The following is a 24752-nucleotide window of genomic DNA, read 5'->3' on the forward strand; positions in this document are numbered from 1 at the left end:
CTGGCCTCAGGAGGCAGAGGTAAGAGATCACTGTAAATTCGAGGCCACCCGAGACTACATAGTGAATTATTCCAGGTCAGGTCAGCCTGAGCTAGTGTGAAACCCTACTTGGAAAAACAAACAAAACATGAGAGTACCTAACACACCAGAGTCCTTAACCATAGCTGCAATTTTAGACCCGGGGCCCACAGAAAGCACAAATTCTTTTTTTTTTTTTTTTTGGTTTTTCAAGGTAGGGTTTCACTGTAGTCCAGGCCTCGAACTCATTGTGATCCTCCTACCTCTGCCTCCCAAGTGCTGGGATTAAAGGCATGAACCACCACACCCAGCGTTTTTTTTTTTTTTTTTTTAAATTTTCCCAGGTAGGGTTTCACTCTAGCTCAGGCTGACATGGAATTCACTATGTAATCTCAGGGTGGCCTTGAATTTATGGCAATCCTTCTGCCTCCCCAGTGCCAGGATTCAAGGCATGCACCACCATGCCTGGTTCCAGTTTTTCTGAAACAGGATTTCTCACTGGCCTGGAGCTCACCAATTAGGGTAGACTGGCAAACCAGCAAGTTCCCAAGGATCTTCCTGTCACTACCACCCCATCAACAGAACTACAAGCACACACCATACCTGACTTAAAAATAAAATTATTTGCAAGCAGATGTGAGTTCCAGGGAACCAAACCCAAGGTATAAGGCTTTGCAGGCAAGTGCTTTAACAGCTAGCCATCTCTCCAGCCCCCAGGTCTGACTTTATGTGCATTCAGATCTTCATGTACATAGCATATGGTAGTTTGAATATGTGTATAGCCAGATTCAGATGTTTTTCCAAGGTAGGGTCTTCCTCTAGTCTAGGACATGAAATTCGCTTAATGTAGTTTCAGGCTGACCTTGAACTAACAATGATCCTTCTACCTCTGCCTCCCAAGTGATGAGGTTGAAGGCATGTGCCCTCATGCACAGTCTTATTAAAATTAATCTTGCAGCCAGGTGTGGGGTTACATGCCTTTAATCCCAGCACATGAGGCAGAGGTAAGAGGACAGACATGAGTTCCAGGTCAGCCTGGGCTAGAGCCAGACCCTACATTGAAAAACCAAAATAATTGGAGAGTTTGAGCTCTGACAATTCATGCTTGCTTGTGGTGCTTTGGTTTTCTCCACTTGGACTTTGATGTGAAAGGGAGCCACTGTCTTTGTCCTTGATGAAACTGTAAACCTAACATAAACACTGTCCCTTGGGCGTGGTGGCATACACCTGTAATCCCACCTCTGGAGGTAGAGGTAGGATCTTTGCTGTAAATTCAAGGCTGCCCTGAGACTACATAGTGAATTCCAGGTCAGCCTGAGCTAGTTCAACCCTACCTTGAAAAGCTGAGAATGAAATATTTCTGAGTGCCATGAAGCACATGGGTAGGTCAGAGGACAAATTTGGGAGCAGATAAACAGCATTTACCATCTAATTTGTTTCAGGCAGGCTTCTTGCTCATTGTACATATGCCTATGCCAGTCTACCTGACCAGAAGTTTCCAGGTTTCTCATGTTTCTGCCTTGGATAGGTCTACTGGAATTATATAAACACCACTGCATCCAGTTTTGCATGGGTTCTATTGATCGGAATTAATGTACTCACACTTGCAAAGTGTGTAAAAATTACCCACTAAACTCTCTCAGTCTGAAAAAGGCATTTAAAATGTGTATTTATGGGCTGGAGGTGGCTTGGTGCCTAAGAACCTAGGTTGAATTCCCTAAAACCCACATAAGACAGATGCACAAGGTGGTACGTGTCTGGAGTTTGTTTGCAGTGGCTAGAGGCCCTGACATGCCCATTCTCTCTCAAATGAATAAAATCTTTTTAAAAAGGAAAAAGAGAGTTTATTATTGTAGACAAGAATCTACAATCTATTTCCAATGTATTTGTTCCCCGAGCTTAACTTGGTAAGCTAGCAATACACAGTAATCACCTGATGGGCTGTTTGTACCCTTAGCACTTCAACATTGCCTGAAATATAGGTCCTAAATATCAGATATAAAGCATGACAAATACAAAAGTTGTGAGGGAATGAAAACTGCTAAATGCAGAGGCTTATTATAGGAGGACAACACATTTAGTTTTATTTCAATCAAATCACAATACTTTTCCAGCTGCTGCAAAGTGCATCTACAATTTTCCATGACAGATCCACTTTAAAAGGGTTTCCTGTGAGATTACAGCAAGCCTCTGTTTCCAAACAGAATAGTCCCAAATTCTTCCTCAAAAATAAGAACTCCATTCCAGTAAATGGCAAATACATGAAATTACACTAAACCAGACACTTAAAAGGACAGCCAAGAAATCTTCCAACAGTTTATTAGAAAGAATGTAGACATTTAAAAAAATCCCCACTGTCATGAACATAAATTGAGTCCCCCCCCAGCCAGGGTATGAGCTGAAATCAAAACAAGAAATAAAAAAAAATCCAAATAGTGTATTAACATCTTTTCACTCATTTGCCATACTGACAGTGCAAATACAAATCTGGTCTAAAATGTACAGACTCTCAAGCAACAATGTACAGCTTTCTTCGTCCTCCATGCTAAGAGATGGAAAAGCTTAAGGGCCAAATAATACCAAATGTATAGGCTTCAAAAACCATCTAAAGTTAGGGCATTCACTAGTTTTAGTTTTAGCTAAGATACATCTGGAACACTGACAAGTTACATACAATAATGTGAAATACATTTTTTTTGGAAAAATAAACTTTAGTGGAACAATCCTGAAAGATACAGAGGAAGGTAGGGTTGTCAGTTTAAGTTGTCGGCCAATTTGTTTCAGCCACTTTAAGTCCATGTACTAGTATCTAAATCTCATTATCTTTCCCTAAGCTGAGAGCTTCCTATCATGTCAGTAACTATGTTATGAAGTAAAGGAGACTTAAGTGAAAAGTTTTTATTTATCACAACTGCTGAATCAATTGTCTAGGTTCTCAACAGCTTCATGGGAAGTCTGGGAAATGTTCATGCATAAGGATATTGCCTTAGCAGACTCAAAACTGCCCCATACAATGGTACATTATCAACCCTTAGTGAAGCCTTTAAAATAAACAAACAGGTTGAAAATTGGGTTAAAGGTGGCAAATACAGCATCTGCCTTTAGAGCTATCAACTCAGGAATTCTCTTTTAAGAAATCTTGCAGAGAAGTTATTTTTCTTTCTCACAATCCAGGTGATAATGCTCCTTATTCCAGGTCTGGCATTTCTGAAAGGATTTTTAAAAGCATCAGTAGGGATGACAAGAGAATCATAACAATCTAATAATTCTCAATATTTACAGAAGCAGCCAACAAGAATTTTTAAAAAATTAAAAGTGGGAGCTGGAGGCCCTGGAGTAACCCCACTCCTCTCTCAAATAAAGTGTTCTAAAATATTTAAAATGTTGTAGTAAACTAATCACTACCATTACAAACATTAAATTATTTACACTGCTAAATTTTATTATTCAACATCTTAAAGCTTGAATAATTTCTCATCTAAAGATTATTACAGAATTGCTGTCTAGTTTATGAAAATTTGGGGGGGTTTGAGAGATGGCTTAGCATTTAAGGCATTTGCCTGTGAAGCCTAAGGACTTCGGTTTAATTCTCCAGATGTATAAAAGGGCTAATGCATCTGGAGTTAGTTTGCAGTGACTGTAGGCCACGGTAAACTCATTCTATCTGCCCCCTCCAAAAGAATTGAAAAAGATTTGGTTGGTCATGTAACACATCACTACAGAAACATTTAAGAGAGACACTTACTTTCATCATCACTGTCTTGTGAATCCTGCAAAAAGGAAAAAAAATGTTTCTCAACAGATGAAACAATCCTCTCCATAACATTAAAAGGCCATTTTTTTTCTTCCTTCTTTAGACTGGGATTAAAGCCATGTGTGACCAAGCCCAGCTTGGGTGAATGACTATGACTGTTCAGAACACTACTATAAAACTCATGTGTGCTTCCTGGTCAGAATTTAGCACATCCTTTGAATCCTTCCCCTAATTGTCCTGATCTCTCTCTCTCTCTCTTTTTTTTTTGTAGTTTTTCGAGGTAGAGTCTCACTCTAGCCCAGGTTGATCTGGAATTCACTATGTAGTCTCAGGGTGGACCCGAACACCTCTGCCTCCCATAGTGCTGCATCACTTTAAAAATTTTTTTCCCATTGTGTGATAGTGAGACCAAACCTCAGAGTAATTTCCAGGGCCCTGCCTGAATTAGGAACTATAATGGATCCTGTTTGTTTTGAACTCTCAGCAATCCTCATACCTTAGCCAAGCCTCCCAAGTGCTGGGACTAATGGTGTACAGCACCATGCCTGGCCAATCAATTGTAATTTTAATTTAATCTCGGTCAAAGGTAATCTAACCATTAATTTTTATCTCAAGGCATGTACAATGTATGGTCCCTAAATGGTCCATGAACACCATTTCCCTAATAGGTATAAAACATTTCAAAAACTACTTTTCTTGAATATCCAGAAAAGAAAAGAGAAAGCAGAAAGAAAATACACTTACATCATCTGCTCCATCTACTTCTGGTAAGTCTACGTCCTCATCACCACCCATGTGGTCCATCATCTATTTGAAGTACAAAAATTAGTTTATAAAAAATGACATTACTAAACCCCAATGATACAGTAGTGTCATAATTTTATGGGGTAATGGCTTTTAGACTGAATTTGGTACAATTTAGTAGCCATAATATAAAGGGGATCCCTGCCTGGTACTGAAAACCTAGTCAAAAACCTGTAGCTTGGGCTGGAAGAGATGGTTTAGCAGTAAGACGCTTGCCTGCAAAGCCAAATGACCTTGGTTTGATTCCCCAGGACCATGTAAAGACAGATGCACAAGGTAATGCACGCTAGAGTTTGTTTGCAGTGGCTATAGGCCCTGATGTGCCTATTTTCCCCATCTCTCTTTCTCTCAAATAAATAAAATTATATAAATATTTATATATAATATATATAAATATATATAAACACCTGCAGCTTGGGAAGTAATAGGTCGTTATGAAGGAAGCTACTATTATTATTGTCTGGATAAATGGGTATGTTGTGTCCATCTAACTGCTTTTTTTTGGTTTAGGCTCTCATTCTAGCCTAGGCTAACCCAGAATTCATTATGTATTCACTCTCAAAATCCTACCTTTGTCTCTCCAGTGATGGGATTAAAGGCATGTGTTAACATGCATGTCCTCAAACTCCCTTCTAAGTACTTATTGTTTTATTTATTTGACAGAGGAAAAAACAAGGGGGGGGGGGGGAGGAATGGCCAGGCCAGGGTTCCAGCCACTGCAAATGAACTCCAGATGTGTGCGCCCCCTTGTGCATCTGGCTTACTTGGGTCCTTTGGCTTTGCAGACAAACACCTTAACTGCTAAGCCATCCCTCCAAACCCTATTTTTTAATTAAAAAACATTTTTTTGCAGCTTTTGGAGGTAACATGTCACTCTAGCATAGGCTGACCTGGAACTCACTCTGTAGAAGAATCTATTATAGAGTTCAAGGCCACCTTGAGACCACATAGTGAATTCTAAGTCAAGCCTGGGCTAGAGTGAGATCCTACCTCCAAAAAACAACAAACAAGCAAACAAAACCCTAATGCACAGAAAAGAACTAGGGAGACAAAAGTACTTAGGGATCTTGGGTAGAGAATGCACTTCACTTACCTCAGAAAAACGATCAAAATTAGACATGTCTTCATCTGAATCATCTTCCCAGTCTTTCCAATTATTGAAGTCCACACTAAGCCAGTTAAGCTAAAGAGCAATACAAATGTCAACCTGTTAGGTTAAATGTTTTGAACTACATAGGCTTACAACCATTAGTAGAGAAACATTTCAGAAGTTAAAGGTGTGATGTGACACACCTTTAACTTGGCACTATGGAGGGAGGCAAATGTAGGAGGATGGCTGAGTTTGAGGTCAGCCTGGGACTAAAGTGAGACCCTACCTTGGAAACAAAGCAAGCCAGGTGTGGTGGCAGAGTAAGACCCTACCTTGAAACCTCCCCACCCCCCATGCATCCCCAAGAAACTTTCAAGATAGTGAAAACATACCTTTGCTCTTTCTTTTGTTAACCTAGGCCATGACTGGCCAGATTCTCCTTTTCGTAAACAACATAAAATTGATCTGTCCGTTCTTTTATGCTTGGAATCCTAAAAATGAAGGAAAAATTTTTCTATCTAGTACCATCATTATAAGAAAGTAACCTGGCCACAAAGGGTACACGCACAGAAAGGTAGCAAGACCTGAATAGATAAACCATCCCTCACATTTCAGCAGTAGCCCAGGTATATCTACAGCAGGAGTGCTGCTTTAATGGTGAGCTTGACAATCAGGGGCAGTGTGAAGGAGACAGACACTGAGGATACTCAACACAGAGCAAAACAGAAATCCATAGACCCTTTAGAGCTCATCACTGAAGTAGACTTAAAACACACCCGTTCAGCTGGGCATGGTGGCACACACCTGTCATCCCAGCACTTGGGAGGCAGAGACAGGAGGATCACCATGAGTTCGAGGCCATCCCGACACTCCATAGTCAATTCCTTGTCCGTCTCCCCCCACTTCTCTCTCAAGTAAATTATATACATATGCTACAGGTTGGGACGTCTTTCCCAGAGGAAGAGGGAAAAAAATGGTACCAACACATGATGTATTCTTTTTATTTTAAAATATAATATTTATTTGAGAGAAAGACACAGAGAGAAAGGGAGAGAACAGGCGCCAATGCAAACGAACTCCAGATGCACATGCTGCCTTGGTTTACATGGGTCCTGGAGAATTGAACAGCCATCATTTGGCTTTGCAGGCAAATACCTTAATCGCTAAGCCATCTCTCCAGCCGTGACATTATGTATTTTTTTTTTTTGAGGTAGGGTCTTGATCTAACCCAGGCTGACCTGGAATTCACTCTGTGGTCTTAGGGTGGCCTTGAACTCACGGCGATCTTCCTACCTACTACCTCTGCCTACCAAGTGCTGGGATTAAAGGTGAGCACCACCACGCCTGGCTTACATGATGTATTCTTAATTAAAGAAAAAAAGAGCTGGCTCATTCCTTTAATGCCAGCACTCAGGAGCCAAAGTTAGGGAGATGACTGTAAGTTCAAGGACAGCCTAGGACTACAGAAAGAGTTGTAGGTCAGCCTGGACTGGAATGAGATCCTACCTGGGGGAAAACAAAAACAACGAAAGAAAAGAGAAATGAACCAACCTATCCTTTCCACCACCTTACCCTGTTAAACAGCACTAGAAATTGAACCCAGGGTCTCACAACATACTACCAACTGCTCTGCCAGTGAACTCTACCCATCTCCCTCCAACTAGTCCTCTCTCTCTTTTGACCTGGAACTCACTACATAGTCTCAGGGTGGCCTCACGGTAATCCTCCTTCCTCTGCCTCCTAAATGCTGGGATTAAAGGCGTGAGCCACCACACCTATTTCAGCCTCTTGAGTGCTAAGACTCAAGGCTTTTAATCCTAGCACTTGGGAGGCAGAGGTGGGAGGACCACTGTGAGTTCAAGGCTACTCTGAGACTAAGTAAGTTTTCAGGTCAGCCTGGAAACCTACCTTGAAAAAAAATTTGTGCACACTGTCACATGTGGATCCAACCTTTACCTTTTCTTTCTTTGTTTCCTTTTTTTTAAATTTTTTTTTGTTTATTTTTATTCTGACTTGGAATTCACTATGCAGTCTTAAGAGTGGCCCTGAACTCATAGAGATCCTCCCCTAGCTCTGCCTCCCAAGTACTAGGATTAAAGGTATGCGCCATGAGGAACAAAAGGGAGTGTAGAGAAGGAGTGGGAGAAGATACTGCAATATATAATTAAACTTAATCTCTGTAAACTGTTATGATGAGCAGAATTAGGGCTTAATTTAAATAATAACTAAAGCATCAAGATTACTTACATTTGGATCAATACAGTGAAAAAGATCAATTTCATTTAAATGTTTAAAATTATCACTTCCTCCAAGACAACTGTAAAAAAGAAAAAAGAAACTTCAAAAATCAACTTCAGTGAAAAAAAACAAAATAAAACAAGATAAAATTGTTTACTTGAAAATACCCAATGATATAAAATGGTAACTTACCTGAAAGTAAGTTTGGATTTTTCAAAATTTACATTAACATCTTTACTGTCTTCAACACAAAATTCAATGAAGACATAGTCCCTTCGATCGTACCACTTTGCAGAAGCAGGCTGCCTACAAAGACAGAAAAGTATAGTCAAGCTAAAATTCTGTAACTGAGTATTTACTTCCAACTTTAACACTTAAGAGGCTATACCTAAGTTGATAGTTTTTTTTTTTTTAGTTAACAGTTTTTGCCTACCAGGCATGAAGCCCTGGGTTCAATCCCTAGCACCACATAAAAATGGATCAGCAAAGTTTAAAGTCATTCTTGGCAACATATGTTCCAGGTCAACATTAAGACCATCTGACATCTATTTCATTATACTTTTTTTTAAAATTTTTTGTTTTTTGAGGTATGGTCTTACTCAAGCTCAGGCTGACCTGGAATTCACTATGTAGGTTTGAGGATGGCCTTGAACTTATGGTCATCCTCCTACCTCTGCCTCCCAAATTCTGGGATTAAAGGCATGCGGGACCATGCCCAGCTATACCATTTTTTAAGCTCATCATTTTAAATCACACTGCATTTTCACCCTAATAGCATCATTCAAAGTTAAAAGACGCTCCAATGAAGTCTAATTTCAGGAGGACATATCTTTTTTGGGGGGAGAGGGGAGTCACAGGGTTCAGGCTGGCCTTAAACCCTGGAAGCTCCTGTTTCTTCTCCCCAGTGTTGGGACTGTAGATGAGCACCACCAACATCCAGCAGCAAAAGAGGTTATTTCAAGGGCCTAGTAATAGAGGGCTGGAGATGGCTTAGCAGTGAAGGCACTTGTCTGCAAAACCAAAGGGACCCAGGTTAAACTCCCCAGTACCACCTTTAAGCCAGATGCATAAGGTGGCCCATGCATCTGGAGTATGTTTGTGTGGCTAGAGGCCTATTCTGTTGTGGCACGCCTATTTTGTCTCAAATATGTAACATACTTAAAAGGGAAAAAAAAACAGCTCGGCATGGTGACACAGGTATATGGAGGCAGAGATAGGAGGACCACTGTGATAAAAAAACAAAGGAGTAAAACCAGCAGGGCATGGTGGCACAGGCCTATAATCCCAGCACTAGGGAGGCTTAGGTAGGATCACCATGAGTTCTGAGACTACATAGTAAATTCCAGGTCATCCTGGGCTATATAGTGAGATCATACCTTGCAATTCCAAAAGATAACTAAAAATAAAAAGGGGGACGGTGGCTGGAGAGATGGCTTGTAGTGGTAAAGGCACTTGCCTGCAAAGCCTAAGCACCGAGGTTCAATTACACAGAACCCACATAAGATGCACAAGGTGGCACATGTGTCTGGAGTTTGTTTGCTTTGTCTAGAGTGCTTGGTGCCACCCATGCACTATCTGCCTCTTTTCTTCATTTCATTCATTATTTGTTTACTTTGGTTTTTCGAGGTGGAGTTTCACTCTAACTCAGGCTGACCTGGAATTTATTATGTAGTTTCAGGGTGGCCCTGAACTCATGGTGATTATCCTATCTCTGTCTCTGGAGTGCTGGGATTAAAGGCATGTGCCACTGTGCCCAGCTTTACATCTTTTCTTAAATTAAAAATCTGCCAGGCATGGTGGTGCACACCTTTATTCCCAGTAACTGGAAGATAAAGGTTGGAAATCGCTGTGAGTTCTAAGCCAGGTCAGCCTAGACTAGAGACTCTACCAAAAAAAACCAAAAAAAAACAAAAACTTGATTCTACACTGTTCTAGAGAATGAGGTCAGCCAAAAAATAAAAAAATAAACAGTACAACATTGTCTCAAAACAGAGACCAAGCTGAAGAGCGGGCATAGTGGTTAAGGTGCTAGTGTGAGAAGCGTAAGGACCTAGGTTTGATTCCTCCTCAGGATCCAAATAAACCAGGGCTGGGGCCCTGGTACACCCATTCTCTATCTGCCTCCCCCCTCACCAATAAGTAATTTTTTTCCCTTTGATTTTTTTTGAGGTAGGGTCTCACTTTAGCTCAGGCTAACTGGAACAAGGTGATCCTCCTACCCCTGCCTCCCAAGTGCTGGGATTAATGGCATGCACCACCACTAATGCACCTGGCTAATAAAATATTTTTTAAAGATTTATTTATTAGAGAGAGGGGTGGGGGTGAGAGTGAGAATAGATCCACCAGGGCCTCTAGACACTTCAAATGAACCCCAGACGCATGTGCAACCTTGTGCATCTGGCTTACATGGGACCTGGAGAATCTGAACCTGGGTCCTTAGGCGTTGCAGGCATGTGCCTCAACCGCTAAGCAATCTCTCCAGCCCAAATAAAATATTCACTAGGGCTGGTGAAATGGCTTATCGGTTAAGGCATTTGACTGTGAAGCCTAAGGGCCCTGGTTCAATTCCCCAGGACCCTGTGAGGCAGATGCCCAAAGGGGTGCATGTGTCTGTAGTGGCTAAACTCCCTGGCTTACCCATTTTCTCTATCTGCCTCTGTATTATTATTATTTTTTTTGAGCTAGGGTTTCACTCTAGTCCAAGCTGACCTAGGACTCACTGTGTAGTCTCAGGGTAGCCTCCAACTCTCGGTGATCCTGCCTCTGCCTCCTGAGTGCTGGGATTAGAGGGGTACGCCACCACGCCCGGCTTCAATTTTTAAAGTATATATAGGGGCCAGGCATGAAGGCGCAGGCCTTTAGTCCAAGCACTTGGGAGGCGGAGATAGAAGAACTGCTGTTAGTTTGAGGCAGTCTGACTCCAGAGCAAGACCCTACCTCCAAAAAATAACTATAAATAAAGACTAGACTAGGGGTGGAGAGATGGCACAGTGGTTCAATCCTCCATTACCACATAAAGCCAGATGTAAAGTGGTATATGCACTGGAGTTCATTTGCAGCACCTGGAGTTCCTGTCCATTCTCCCTACCTCTCTTCTTTCTCTGCTTATAAGTGTTTGCCTGCAAAGCCAAAGGATCCCAGTTCAACTCTCCAGGACCCACATAAACCAGATACCCGACACACCCATTCTCTCTCCCTTCCCCTTTCTCTCTCTGAAATAAATAAAATGTGAGGTAGAGACAGGAGGGTTAATGCAACTGGGTTTAAATCTCCAGTACCCACTTAAAACCAGATGCACAAAGTGGTGTGTTCATCTGGAGTACATTTGCAGAGAAGCATTATTCGGCTCATCTAATACTCAAACACACACTGCTTGAAAAAAAAAATGTTTTTAAAGCCTAGGAAAGGGCTGGAGAGATGGCTTAGCAGTTAAGCGCTTGCCTGTGAAGCCTAAGGACCCCGGTTCGAGGCTCGATTCCCTAGGACCCATGTTAGCCAGATGCACACATCTGGAGTTTGTTTGCAGTGGCTGGAGGCCCTGGTGCGCCTATTCTCTCTTCCCACCTCGCTCTCTAAAAATAACAACAACAAAAAGGCTAGGAAAAGGCAGAGATAGAAGGATTGAGACAAGTTCAAGGCCACTGTGAGACTACAAAAGGGAATTCTGCACTAGAATGAAACTACCTCAAAAACAAAATATACTTTTTTAAAAAAAGTTCAAACAAGTCCTCCAGAGTGGGTCATGCCTTTAATCCCAGTACTCAGGAGGCCGAGGAACACAGATCACTGTGGGTTTTTTGCTACACAATTAAACAGAAAACCCTTAATTTAATAATAAAACAATGACCTACAATTGATAATTCTGTCCCTTCCAGCTTCAAAAGCCTTCTAGTTAAAGTCTAACCGAACAAGGAAAAAAATCAGTTGCCAGGTTACAGTGGTTAAGAAACACTGAACAAAGGCCATCATCAGTCCCCTTACTAACTTACAGAAATTAACCAAATAACACGTTCAGTATAACAATTTGTTTTGCAGGCTGAAGACTGATTTGGGGTGTTCAATCCTACAAGTTGAGTGATAGCAAAGTAAGATTTAAACCAGTTAGAGTTGTTTCTCCCTGAGCTAGGCTTTAGGCAGGATGACCTCAAGTCCAGGGCCAACCTGGTCTCCATAGGCAGACTGGGCTTCAAAAATACAAACATACATGCAAAAAACAAACAAGGAGCCAGGCATGGTGGCACAGGCCTTTAATGCCATCTTTCATGAGGCAGAGGCAGGAGGATCGCTAAGAGTTCAAGGCCACTCTGAGACTACACAGTCAATTCCAGATCAGCCTGGGCTAGAGGGAGACCCTACTTTGAAAAATCAAAAAACAAATAAGGGATGGAAAGATGCCTTAGCTATTAAGACACTTGTCTGCAAAGCCAAAGGACCTAGGTACAATTCCGTAGTCCCCAAGTAAGCCACATGAACAAGGTAGCACATGCATATGGAGTTTGTTTACAGTGGCTTGAAGACCCTAGAGCAAGCCCATTTTTTCTCTTTGCTTTTTTCTCTCAAAACCAAAGACAAAGTTCGTTTGCAGTGGCTGTCAAATATATAAATAAAATGCTAGAATTTTTTTTTGTTTTGTTTTGAGGTAGGGTCTCCCTCTAGCCTAGGCTGACCTGGGATTTACTCTATATTCTCAGGGTGGCCTCGAACTCACGGTGATCCTCCCACCTCTGCCTACCGAGTGCCAAGCCCGACAAAACGTTAAAATCTTAAAAAAAAAAAAAAAAAAAAGACCAAACCAAGAAGCGGGGCGTGGTGGCGCACGCCTTTAATCCCTGCACTTGGGAGGCTGAGATAGGCAGATTATTCCAAGGAGTTTGAGGCCACCATGAGACTACATAGTGCATTCCAGGGTCAGCCTGGGCTACAGCCAGACCCTACCTTGAAAAAAACAAAAATTAAAAACAAACGTTAAAAAAGTTTGTAGGGGTACAAGACACTGGCATGCCCATTCTCATGTTCTTTATTTTTGCAAATTTTTCTTTTTGGTTCGCCACTCCAGATGGATGCGCCACCATGTGCATTTGGCTTATATAGGACCTGGGAATGTAACCTGGGTCCTTAGGCTTAGTAGGCATGCGCCTTAACCGCTAAACCTTCTCTCCAGCCCATACTTTTTAAAAGTAGCCGGGCGTGGTGGTGCACATTTTTAATCCTAGCCCTCGGGAGACAGAGGTAGAAGAATCACCATGAGTTCAAGGCCATCCGGAGACCACATAGACCCTACCTAGGGGAAAAAAAAAGTAGCAATCTGGCACTAAATTTTTCATCTAATTATGTACTTTTATTATCTTAAAATGTCTTTGATGTGATTTTTATGTTTCAAATTCAAACGGTTTTCATCATGGTATTTCAGGGTGATCGTCCTACCTCAGACTAGGCATAGAATATGTGCAACCTCGCCCCACAAAACAAAGTACTTCTTGACGAATGTATTTTATTTGGCTGCATTCATTTATTTAAGTTACTCTACCTGGCAAGTCACTTCTTCCTTTCAAATTTTCAACAAGTTTAAAACATATAAACTGTCTTAATATGTGGCCTGAGAATGCAGAACAGTCTTACTTTCCTATTGTGTGGGAGAGGCCCAGGTTCAACAGAATTATTCATCCTGTTTCCATACATAACTTTTAGTCAAGTATCCCTGTCACACCTGTTAAAAGCTTCTCCTGAAAAGTATGGAAGACGCAGATAAGTATAATAAAAAAATTCTTGAATCAGGGGTTGAAGAGATGGCTCAAGGATTAAGGCGCGCCTGCAAAGCCTAACGACCGCGGTTCGATTCCCCACATAAGCCAGATGCACATGCTTGGGATGACCATAGAAAAATGTGCAGTTATCTTCCAGGCGGACACGTGCACAGGACGACCTGCTTCCTCCACAGCCGGGGAAGCGGCGGCGGAACTCCAGGCACGCTGCCGAGCCTGAAGTTAGGAAGGCGCCCTGCAAGGACCCAGACCCGAGGGGGAAGTGAAGTGGCGGCGCCGGCACGGCATGGCCTCCTTCGGGTCGCCTAGCATACCTGCCACCCAAGCACGCAGCCCCGAGCGGGGCTCAGCGGGCGGCGGGACCCGGCTACCCGGGAAGCCATGTGGGTCCACGCCTCCCGGGCGCCCGCCGGGGAACGCGCTCGGCGGGACTTTGGGGCCTACGGCTAAGTTACCGAGACTTCCGCGGAAGCCTCGGCGCCCGAGCCCGCAGAACGCGCTTTCAGGCTCGAGGGAGCGGAGGGTCGGGGTCGAGAAGGGGGAAGCGCGATCTGGAGGAAAAAAATGTCCTCCGCGGGCCAACGGCGACGAGAACGAGGATCCTCGACCTCCCCCCTCCCCCGACACACACAACACCCCAAGGCGAGACGACGGCCACCGCCGAGGGGCGAAGGCACAAGGGCCGCCGGCGGAGGGGGGAGGGCGAGGGGCCGTTTCCCGGGAGTCGCCGGCGCGGCCTCTCGGCCTCACTCCGGCGACCTTCCTTCGGCGGGATGTCGCACTCACATGGTGAACGGGATAGGGGGACGGGCGGGCGGACGGACGGACGGGTGGGCGGGCCTCTGTGGCGGCGGCCGGGGAGTGGACTCCGCTCCGGTAGCGACTCCGGCGTTTTCTGCCCGGTCGCGGCCTCTTCTCCGCTCCCTTCAGGCGGCGACGGCGGCGGGCTCGACCTCGGTCCCCACAATGCACCGCGCGGAGAGAGCGGCTCCTCGGGCCGGGAGACGAGGAAAGTGCAGGAAAAGGGGCGCGAGGACGGAGAATGAACGTGCGTGCGTGCGAGCGAGGGGTGGTGAGGCCGGGCGGCGGCTGGTGACGCAGCAAAATGCCCGGGCCCTGCCGGCGCGCCTGCGCACTGAGTGTTTTCGGGCTGCTGCGCGGCTTTCTAGAGATATCTACGGAAAGGGCGGGGCCTCGCGGCTCCTTCGCGATCCTTCCCGCGTCGGGCCCGCCCCGCGCCGCGCCGGCCCTGGCTGGTTCGGGCCTCTCCTCCCGCGCTTCTTCTCGCGGTAGGAAACCGTTGGCCGGCAACCGCCGGAGCACGCGCCTTGGGCCATTTCCTGGAGAAACGGCCGGGTCGGCCGTGAGAGGAAGGCCGAGAGGAGGGACGCGGAGCCCTGACCCTCGAACCGGGGAGTAGGTACTCCTGAGGGAGTAAATCAAACCCAGAGGAAACTGTCCACCACACACACAACAAAAACACTGGATTGTGCCGGGCGTGATGGCGCGCGCCTTTAATCCCAGCCCTCGGGAGGCAGAGGTAGGAGGATCGCCATGAGTTCGAGGCCACCCTGAGACTCCATAGTGAATTCCAGGTCAGCCTGGGCTAGAGTGAGACCCTACCTCGAAAACAAACAAACAAACAAAACTGGATTGTGAGAAACCTGTGATGACGGAATTTCTCAGTTCTTTGGACACTGTTTCTTTATAACCGCAGGTTAGCCAAGGACTCCTGGCAGTCCTCATGCCTCAGCCTTCTAGTATTTGAATTACATACATGTGTCTCTATGCCTGGCTGTGCTTGTGAAACCTGACAAGAAGAGACTAATTTTTTATTTATTTGCAAGCAGAGAGAGAATGGAGAGACCGTAGGCACTCCAGGATTTTCAGCTGCTGCAAGCAGAATCCAGACGCATGTGTTACTTTGTGCAGCTGGCTTTATGTGGATTCTGGGAAATCGAACCCTGGTCGTTAAGCTTTGCAGGCAAGCGCCTGCCTAAGGCTGATTTTTTTTTTCTTTCTAAAGCCTGGGCATGTTCAGCCATTTAAAAAGCTTGCCACCACTTTTCTGAAGGCTGGAGATCTAGCTCCTCGCAGTAGAAGTGTGAGGTCATTAGCTGAGGAAGATCTTTGCGTTTGGGGACAGACCTTTCTTCCACTTTTGAGCTATCAGTGCCCTAGTAGATGGTATCTGAGAGGAAGAGTCTAGGACATTCCATGTCTCCTGTTTTGACTGTTTAACCGAGTCAAAGTCGAGTTTTGTATACACACTGGACTAAGGTTTAGTAACCAAGACCACTTCATAATGGAGTAGAGCAGAGACAATGATGCACCACTAGTTGAACACAACTAAGGTTTAAGCAATATGCCATAAAACCTATGGGAAGAGTTGGGCTTTATGTTAAACAGTAAGGTACTGCTTTGGTTGTGCAAAAACAAAGGGATATTGAAGCCAGACATGGTGGCGCATGCCTTTAATTCTAGTACTTGAGAGAGAGAGAAGTAGGATCCCCATAGCTGGAGGCCAGCCGGGAACTACAGAGTGAGTTCTAGATCGGCCTGGGCTAGAATGAGACCCTACCTTGAAAACAAAATATTAAAAGGGATATAGGGGCTGGAGAGATGGCTTAGCGGTTAAGCGCTTGCCTGTGAAGCCTAAGGACCCCGGTTCAAGGTTCGGTTTCCCAGGTCCCACGTTAGCCAGATGCACAAGGGGGCGCACGCGTCTGGAGTTTGTTTGCAGAGGCTGGAAGCCCTGGCGCGCCCATTCTCTCTCTCCCTCTATCTGTCTTTCTCTCTGTGTCTATCGCTCTCAAATAAAAATAAAATTAAAAAAAAAATTCCCTGAGCTGTGGCCAGTGAGTTAAAAAAATAAATAAATAAATAAAAGGGATATAGGCCGGCATGGTGGAGCACACTTTAATCCCATTGCTCGGGAGGCAGAGGTAGGAGTATCTCTATGAGTTCATGGCCATCCTGACATTACAGAGTTCCAGGTCAGCCTGAGCTAGAGAGAGACTCTACCTAAAAAAAAAAAAAAAAAAAAAAAAAAAGCCCAAAAGACATGAGAGATGGTTCAGCGGTTAAGGTGCTTGCCTGCAAAATCTTAGCTACCCCAGTTCAATTACCCAGTCCCCAAGTAAAGCTAGATGCACAAAGTGACATAGGCATTGGAATTTGCAGGGGCTAGAAGCCCAGATGTGTCCATTTTCTCTCTACTTGCACATACGATATATAAGAGATGGGTGGTGGAGACAGAATCCCTAGAAACTCCCAAGCAGCTAACTTGCTATATGCAACTGTGAAAAGGGACTCGTCTCAAAAAAGGTGGAAGGTGTGGTTGAAGAGATGGCTTAATGGTTAAGGCACTTAACAGAGAAGCCTAAGAACACATGTTCAAGTCTCCAGGACCCATGTAGTCAGGAGGAGGGATACAAGCACGCAATATTGCACCTGTGTACAAGGGGCACACACATTTGGAGTATGTTCACAGTGGCTGAAAGGCCCTGGTGCATGCATTCTCTGTGTCTCATAAAAATAAATTGAGGGCTGGATAGATGGCTTAGCAGTTAAGTGCTTGCCTGTGAAGCCTGACGACCCTGGTTCGAGGCTCAATTCCCCAGGACTCACATTAGCCAGATGCACAAGGGGGCGCATGGGTCTGGAGTATGTTTGCAGAGGCTGGGGGTCCTGGCATGCCTCTTTATTTCTCCTTTCAAATAAAAATCATACATATGCTGTGGCATGCCACACTCTCACTTCACACATACACAGAGGATTTAAAAAAAAAAAGAGCTGGGCATGGTGGCACACACCTTTACTCCCAGCACTTGGGAGATAGAGGTTGGTGCATCTCTGTGAGTTCATGGCCACCCTGAGGCTACATAATGAGTTCCAGGTCAGCCTGGGCTAGAGTGAGACCCTACCTTTAAAAGACAAAATACACACACACACACAAAACAATGTTTGATAGTACATGTCAGTAATCTTAGCCCTTGGGAAGAGGGGGAGCGAAGATCAAGAGTTCAGACTGAAGCTGGGTGTGGTGTTCAAGGTCATACTGAGATTACATAGTGAATTCTAGGTCAGCCTGGGCCAGAGTGAGACCATACCTCCAAAAACAAAATAAAAAAATTAAAAATAGAATAAAAAGTTTAAAGGGGGGGGACTTTACCCCATTCCTGTCCTCTCAAGTCTAGAAGCTTTCTTTATTCTCTCCTTAAGTTGTGGACTTCCCCATTTCTGGGAATCCCCACAGACATGAGTTCTATCTTCCTACTCTTAAGACCTATCTGTATTCTAATAAGACCTCTAGTCTGAGCCAGGCGTGGTGGCAAACACCTTTAATCCCAGCACTTGTGAGGCACAGGTAGGAAGATCACCCTGAGCCACCCTGAGGCTACAGGGTGAATTCCAAGTTAGCCTGGGCTAGACCCTACCTTGAAAATCCAAAAACAAAGCCGGGCATGGTGGCCCACGCCTTTAATCCCAGCATTTGGGAGGCAGAGGTAGGAGGATTGTTGTGAGTTTGAGGTCACCCTGAGACTACATAGTGAATTACAGGTCAGCCTAGGTTAGAGCAAAACCCCACCTAGAAAAAAACAATAAAAAAAACCCACCTCTACTCTGTAGATGTCAATTTTTTGTATTTCTAAGAGAAGAATCTGGAGACTGCAAAATACTCATGTAATATTGGTACAGTGGTGCACTGGCAGGGGAACCCCAATTCTTTTTTTTTTTATAAATTATTTTATTTATTTATTTATTATTATTATTATTTTTATAAATTTACCCCAATTCTTGTATCACACTGCTATCTTTGTCTGGGAATTCAAAATTCAGCCTATACTCAGTCCTATAACAATCTAACTCCATCTACTCATTTACCACTTAATTTACCTTAATGTCTGTACAAGAATGAGGACCCTAGGGCTGGAGCAATGGCTTAGCAGTTAAGGCACTTGCCTGTGAAGCCTAAGGGTCCAGGTTTGACTCCCCAGCACCCACGTGAGCCAGATGCACAAGGTTGCACATGTGCACAGAGTCACGCATGTACACAAGGTGGCACACACATCTTGAGTTCTATTGCAGTGGCTGGAGGCCCAGGAAGGCCAATTATCTCTCGTTAAAAAAAAAAAAAAAGGGGCTGGAGAGATGGCTTAGCGGTTAAGCTCTTGCCTGTGAAGCCTATGGACCCCGGTTCGAGGCTTGGTTCCCCAGGTCCCACGTTAGCCAGATGCACAAGGGGGCGCACGCGTCTGGAGTTCGTTTGCAGAGGCTGGAAGCCCTGGCGCGCCCATTCTCTCTCTCTCCCTCTATTTGTCTTTCTCTCTGTGTCTGTTGCTCTCAAATAAATAATTTAAAAAAAAAAAAAAAAAAAAAAAAAGAATGAGGACTCTAAAGAGGTCCTATTTTCTCAGTGCCCACTTCCCCAATTCATTTTCTTTTTTAAAATATATTTACTTGAGAGAAAGAGACAGAGTCTGAGAGAGCATGGGCACAGCAGGGCCTCCAGCCATTGCAAATGAACTCCCGATGCATGCGCCCCTTGTGCATCTGGCTAACGTGGGTCCTGGAGAATAGAACCGGGATCCTTTGGCTTTGCAGGCAAACACCTTAACTGCTAAGCTATCCCTCCAGTCCCTTAGTTTCTTTTTTGTTTCTGAGGTAGGGTCTCACTGTAGCCCAGGCTGACCTGGAATTCACTATGTAGTTTCAGGGTGGCCTTGAACTCACAGTGCATGTGCCACCACATCCAGCAAGCCCTTTTTTTTTTTTTTTTCTCCCCATCATCTTTATATAGGACTGTCTTTCCATACCATGCCAATGGTCCTGCAGATAAGACTCCCTGGAATGGAATCCCAACTGTCATACCAGATGACACCACTCAATTTGAAGAAGCCAGATCAGTCATCACCCCAATTCACTAGCAGACAGGGTTACTTCTTCAGATTGTGGATTGAAGTTTAGGCTGACTGGGAGCCAAAAAAAAAAAAAAAAAAAAAAAAAAAAAAACAAGAAATGTCCTTGTGTCTACCCTTGCAGTCTTTCCTAGAGGTCAGAGAAGGATCAGGCTTCTCCTTATTTCTTGCTGCCCCAAAGGAGTTCCCTAGATATGTTTTTCCTTAAAAATCAACCAAAGCCCTCCATAGAAAGGAGTTGTTCCTTCCTAGAATTAGATTTCCTGGAAGAATTAAACCTGAACCTGACATTGTAGCTGGTTAACTCAGCCCCCATTTAGTACCTATAAAAGACCCCTGATTTGTGTCTCTAGGTGGGGTTTACCCTTCTCTTGCCTTCTTATAGGCAGGAGCTTTCTGTATTCTCTCCTTCCTTAAGTTCTGGGCTTCCCCATTTCTTTGGCATGCTTCCCTTAAATTCTAACTAAATAAAGATAAACCAGGCATGGTGGCACACACCTTTAATCCCAGCACTGGGGAAGCAGGGGTAGGAAGATCAAAGGGAGTTTGAGGCTACCCTGAGATACATAGTGAATTCTAAGTCAGCCAGGGCTAGAGGAAAACCCTACTTAAAAAAAAAAAAAAAAAGAGGGCTGTAAAGATGGGTTAGCAGTTAAGGAACTTCCCTGAGAAGCCTAAGGACCCAGGTTTGATTCCCCAGTATCCACATAAGCCTGATGCACAAGTGATGCAAGCTTCTAGTTTATTTGCAGTGGGGTTAGAGGCCCTCCCATGCCCATTCATTCTGCCTTTTGCTCATAAAAAAGGGCTAGAGAAATGGCTTAGCAGTTAAGGAACATGCCTGTGAAAGCTAAAGAGCCTTGTTAAATTGCCTAGAACAAGTAAGCCAGATGGTATATATTGGCTTGGAGATCTAGAGTTCTTTTGCAGTGGCTAGAGGCCCATTCTCTTCCTCTATTAAATAAATTTTAAAAACTGAATTGGGGGCTGGGGAAATTGCTTATCAGTTTGAGTGGGAGTCAGGTAGTTTTGTTAGGCAGTTAGGGTGACTGGGGCCCCGACACTGAGCAGGAATGTCTTTGAGCCTATCCTTGTCTCCACTCTGCTAGAGAATCAAAAGTATGATCTGACATCTCTTCCCTAAATCTTTTTTTCCCCCTACTCCCTGCAACCTGGGCCACTCCTGGGAGGGAGGGCTTTCCTAGGATTTAAATCTAGTCCTAACATTGTGATTGGCCAATTTCAATCTCCAGAATTTGGCATCATGGCTAGCCTCTTCCTGAGACAGCCCCTGAACCAAGCCAGTTGCTGTCTCTCATGCTCACCTGAGCCTGAAGGCCGGGCCCCCACAACAGATGTGTGCAAGGGGACAAGGGTCCTTCACCTGGCAGAACATCACTTTTGCTGAGTTCCTACTAGGCTCCGAACCCAACACCCCTACTATGAGGACATGGGCTCTTACCCCATCCTGCTCTCTACATGACAGGACCTTGTTATCCTCCCCCCATCTCACTCTAGCTCAGGCTGACCTGGAACTCAAGTGATCCTACCTCTGCCTCCCTAATGGTGGGATTAAAGCCATGTACCACTGCCTGGCCTTGTACTACTTCTGTCCTCTCATTTTTCCACACCCACCACGTGGAGAGCCACGTGAATGTATTCCTTTTCCTTCTTTGTTCTGTTCTTCTGTACTTCCCTAAATAAATAGAATGTAGTAATTATCCTTCTCAGTCTTGTCTTTGGTTAAAAATAGATATGAAGCAGGGCGTGGTGGCACTCCAGTACTTGGGAGGCAGAGGTAGGAGGATCGCCTTGAGTTGAGACCAGCCTGAGATTACACAGTGAATTCCAAGGTCAGCCTGAGCTAGAGTGATACCATACCTCAGAAAACCAAAAAGTACACCCTGGCGCTGATTACCAGGAACAGCATGGAAGCAGCACTCTTGCTAATCTTCTGCAAATGTTTTTAATGTTAAAAACAACCCTGAGCTGAGCCTGGTGGCGCATGCCTTTAATCCCAGAACTGGGCTGGCAGAGGGAAGAGGATCACCATGAGTTCAAGGCCACCCTCAGACTGCATAGTGAATTCCAGGCCAGCCTGAGCTAAAGTGAAACCCTACCTCAAACAAAACAAAACAGCAAAAAAAAAAAACCCACAAAACTGTCTGGCTGGAGAAATGGCTTAATGGTTAAGGCATTTGCCTGCAAATTGTAAAGACACATGCCCCTCTCTCAGGGTCCCACATTAGCCATAGGTTATAGGCCTGCTTAACAGACCATTTACCAATGTTAATGACTTCACCTGTATAGTCTCAAAACACAGGATTTAAAAAAATAATTACTTACTTGAGAAAGAGGCAGAGAGAGAATGGGCATGCCAAGGCTTCCAGCTGCTGCAAATGAACTACAAATCCATGTGCCACCTTGTGCATCTGCCTTACTTGGGTCCTGGGGAATCAAACCCGGGTCCTTTGGCTTTGTAGGCAGGTGTCTTAACTGCTAAGCCATCTCTCCAGCCAGACAGGTTTCTACCCACTGCCAACACCTACCAATGTAGAGATCCAGAGGTTCCTAAGCACTCATCACTGAAGTAGACTTAAAATTTACCCCAATGACTCAGAGAATTTTGCATAAGAGGGTGTGGAAGGATTTTAAGAGCCACAGGCTGAGACATCATGCCCATAAGCATTCCCTCACCCCCAAATAACTGACTACAGATCCTACAATTCATAAACTACAACCCATGGGGCATACCTGCAACCACACTGAGGAGCGTCCCCAACAGAAGGAGGGGCAGGGATGAGGGTACCGATACATGATGTATCCATATGAAACATCTTGTTAATAAACATTTAAAAAAATTGCTAAGGTCTGGCTCAGTAGTCAAAGGCACTAGCTTGCAAACCCTGATGGCCCAATTTCAATTCTCAAGTACCTGTGGCAAGCCTGACACATACATCTGGAGTTCATTTACATCAGCAAGAGCACCTGGTACCATATTTCCTCTATTTTGAGGTAGGGTTTCACTCTAGCCCAGGCTGGCCTGAAACACAGAGACCCTCCTACTTCTGCTGGGATTAAAGGTGTGCACCTTTATGCTGGGCTACATATTTTAGAGTGTATGGGTGCAGTTTGTGTCTGGCTTTTCACGGTTAGTGAGGAATTGAACCTGGGAGTAGGCTTTGCAAGCAATCACCTTTAATTCCATCCCTGAGAGTGCCTGGATTAAAGATGAGCAATACTAAGCTCTATTTTTTATTTTTTGGAGGTAGGGTCTACCTCTATCCCAAGCTGGCCTACAAGTCACTATGTAGTGTCTGGCTGGCCTTCAACTCACTGTAATCCTGCCTGCCTTCAGTGTGCCAGGATTAAAGGTGTATGCCACCATGCCTGGCATTGGAACTGATTTGGTATGTCTTTGAGATGGGAGTAAAACAGCACACATGCCAAGAGTGGATTTGAAAATATTCCCTAGAGCTGGGTTTGGTCTGAGTCCTACGCCAAGGAACGTGGCTCAGTGGTTGAACTTGGTATGTGTGAGGCCCTGTGATCAATCCCTATATTAAAGAGAGGATATAGGAGGAGAGAGAAAAGAGATAAGAAGGTCTGACTGAGGAAAGAGAATTCTAATGCAAAACCAGTCTGGGATATAGATCTCAAGAAGCACAAAGAACCCAGAAAAACAATCAGTTATTTGAACTTCAATACACTTCCACTCTGATAAGAATGATTAAAAGGCCCTGTTCGGGTGGGCGTGGTGATTCATGCCTTTACTCCCAGCACTTGGGAGGCAGAGGCAGTAGGAAGACGGAGAGTTCGAGGCTACCTTGAGACTACACAGTGAGTTCCAGGTCAGCCTGGACTAGAGCCAGACACTACCTTGAAGAAAAAAAAAAGCCTTGCTCTTTATTATTATTTGGTATTTCAAGATAGCGTTTTGCTCTAGACCAGGCTAACCTGGTATTCAGCAGGTAGTCTCAGGGTGGCCTCGATCTCATAGCGATCCTCCTACCTTTGCCTCCCAAGTACTGGGATTAAAGTATTATTATTATTACTATTTTTTATTGATTGAAAGTCCGAGGCCAGTGTGAGGCCACAGAGTGGTTTCTAGGTCAGACTGGGCTAGAGTGAGACCCTGCCTCCAAGAGAAAAGAAAAAAAAAAAACCAAAAACCGCTGGGTGTGGGGTATGGTGTTGCACACCTTTAACTGCAGAATTTGGGAGGCAGTAGGAGGCCACCCTGAAACTACCTAGTGAATTCTAGGTCAGCCTAAACTAGAGCAAGACCCTACCTTAACCCCCCTCCCCAAATAAAACCCAGAAAACTCAGAAAAAAAGTTTAAACCTGTTAAAATGTGTTAATATAATCTTCTACTCATTTTATTGTACTCCTTTCTAGGTTTATTTTCTCCCATAACTATTTTTGGCCTCTGAACTTCCACATCACTCTTAAGATCACCATACAGTTCCATTGGTCATTATCCACCTAATTTTTAGTTTGCCTAAACAATCCTGCTTTTGTTTTAGTGTCCTAATGCAATTGTCACATCTTTTTTTTTTAAGTTATTTAAGTGGGTGTAGTGGCGCACACCTTTAACGACAGCGTGCTCAGGAGGCAGAGGTAGAAGGACCACTGTTGAGCGAGGCCGGCTAGGTCTAGAGTGAGACCCTATTTCAAAAAAAAAGTTTGAGGCAGAAGTAGGAGAATGACCGTTGAGTTTGACGCCATCCTGAGACTACATCATGCGCCACCATGCTCAGCTAGATTTTCTTGGACTTTATAGAAAAGCACAGACCAGGAATGTTAACACAGAACCCACGTAAACCAGATATGCTCATGGTGGCACATAAATTTGGAGTTTGCAGTGGCCAGAGGCCCTGATGTACCCATATTCACTAACAAATAAAATAAAAAAAAAGAAGTCTAGTTCCCCTTCTTAAATTCAGACATGTCTGATCAGATGAAAACAAAATGGGATTCTCTAATACTTAACACCTGGGAAAAGAAACTGGCAACAAGAAACTTTAGTCAAGTGGTCTTTCAATAACAAGTTCCTACCAGCTTAGTATAACTTTTTAAATGGTTGTGCCAGGGTCTCAAGCCACTGCAAATGAACTTCAGATACATACACCACCTTGCGCATATATCTGGTTTACATAGGTCG

The 24752-nt window shown here is 44.3% G+C and overlaps 1 protein-coding gene across 1 annotated transcript; it reads right to left on the reverse strand.

The window, feature by feature from the left end:
- Positions 1–2320: 2320 nt before the first annotated feature.
- Positions 2321–14766, reverse strand: Ptges3 (prostaglandin E synthase 3). The gene is made up of 8 exons (XM_045153547.1): positions 14453–14766; positions 8097–8210; positions 7914–7983; positions 6059–6157; positions 5670–5759; positions 4517–4579; positions 3764–3788; positions 2321–3225 (listed from the first exon to the last, which is right to left on the reverse strand). Coding segments are annotated over exons 1-8 (483 nt in total). The 5' UTR covers positions 14455–14766; the 3' UTR covers positions 2321–3205.
- Between the last annotated feature and the right edge of the window lie 9986 nt (positions 14767–24752).

This window comes from Jaculus jaculus, chromosome 6 (assembly GCF_020740685.1).
Source record: "Jaculus jaculus isolate mJacJac1 chromosome 6, mJacJac1.mat.Y.cur, whole genome shotgun sequence".
Taxonomy (NCBI): Eukaryota; Metazoa; Chordata; class Mammalia; order Rodentia; family Dipodidae; genus Jaculus; species Jaculus jaculus.

Excerpts from the sequence above, each read along its gene's own strand:
- Ptges3 (XM_045153547.1), bottom strand. Across the intron at positions 6,158-7,913 it reads TTCACTGTATTGATCCAAAT|GATTCCAAGCATAAAAGAAC; the intron begins GTAAGTAATCTT and ends CTTCATTTTTAG. Across the intron at positions 3,789-4,516 it reads AAGTAGATGGAGCAGATGAT|GATTCACAAGACAGTGATGA; the intron begins GTAAGTGTATTT and ends TCCTTTTTGCAG.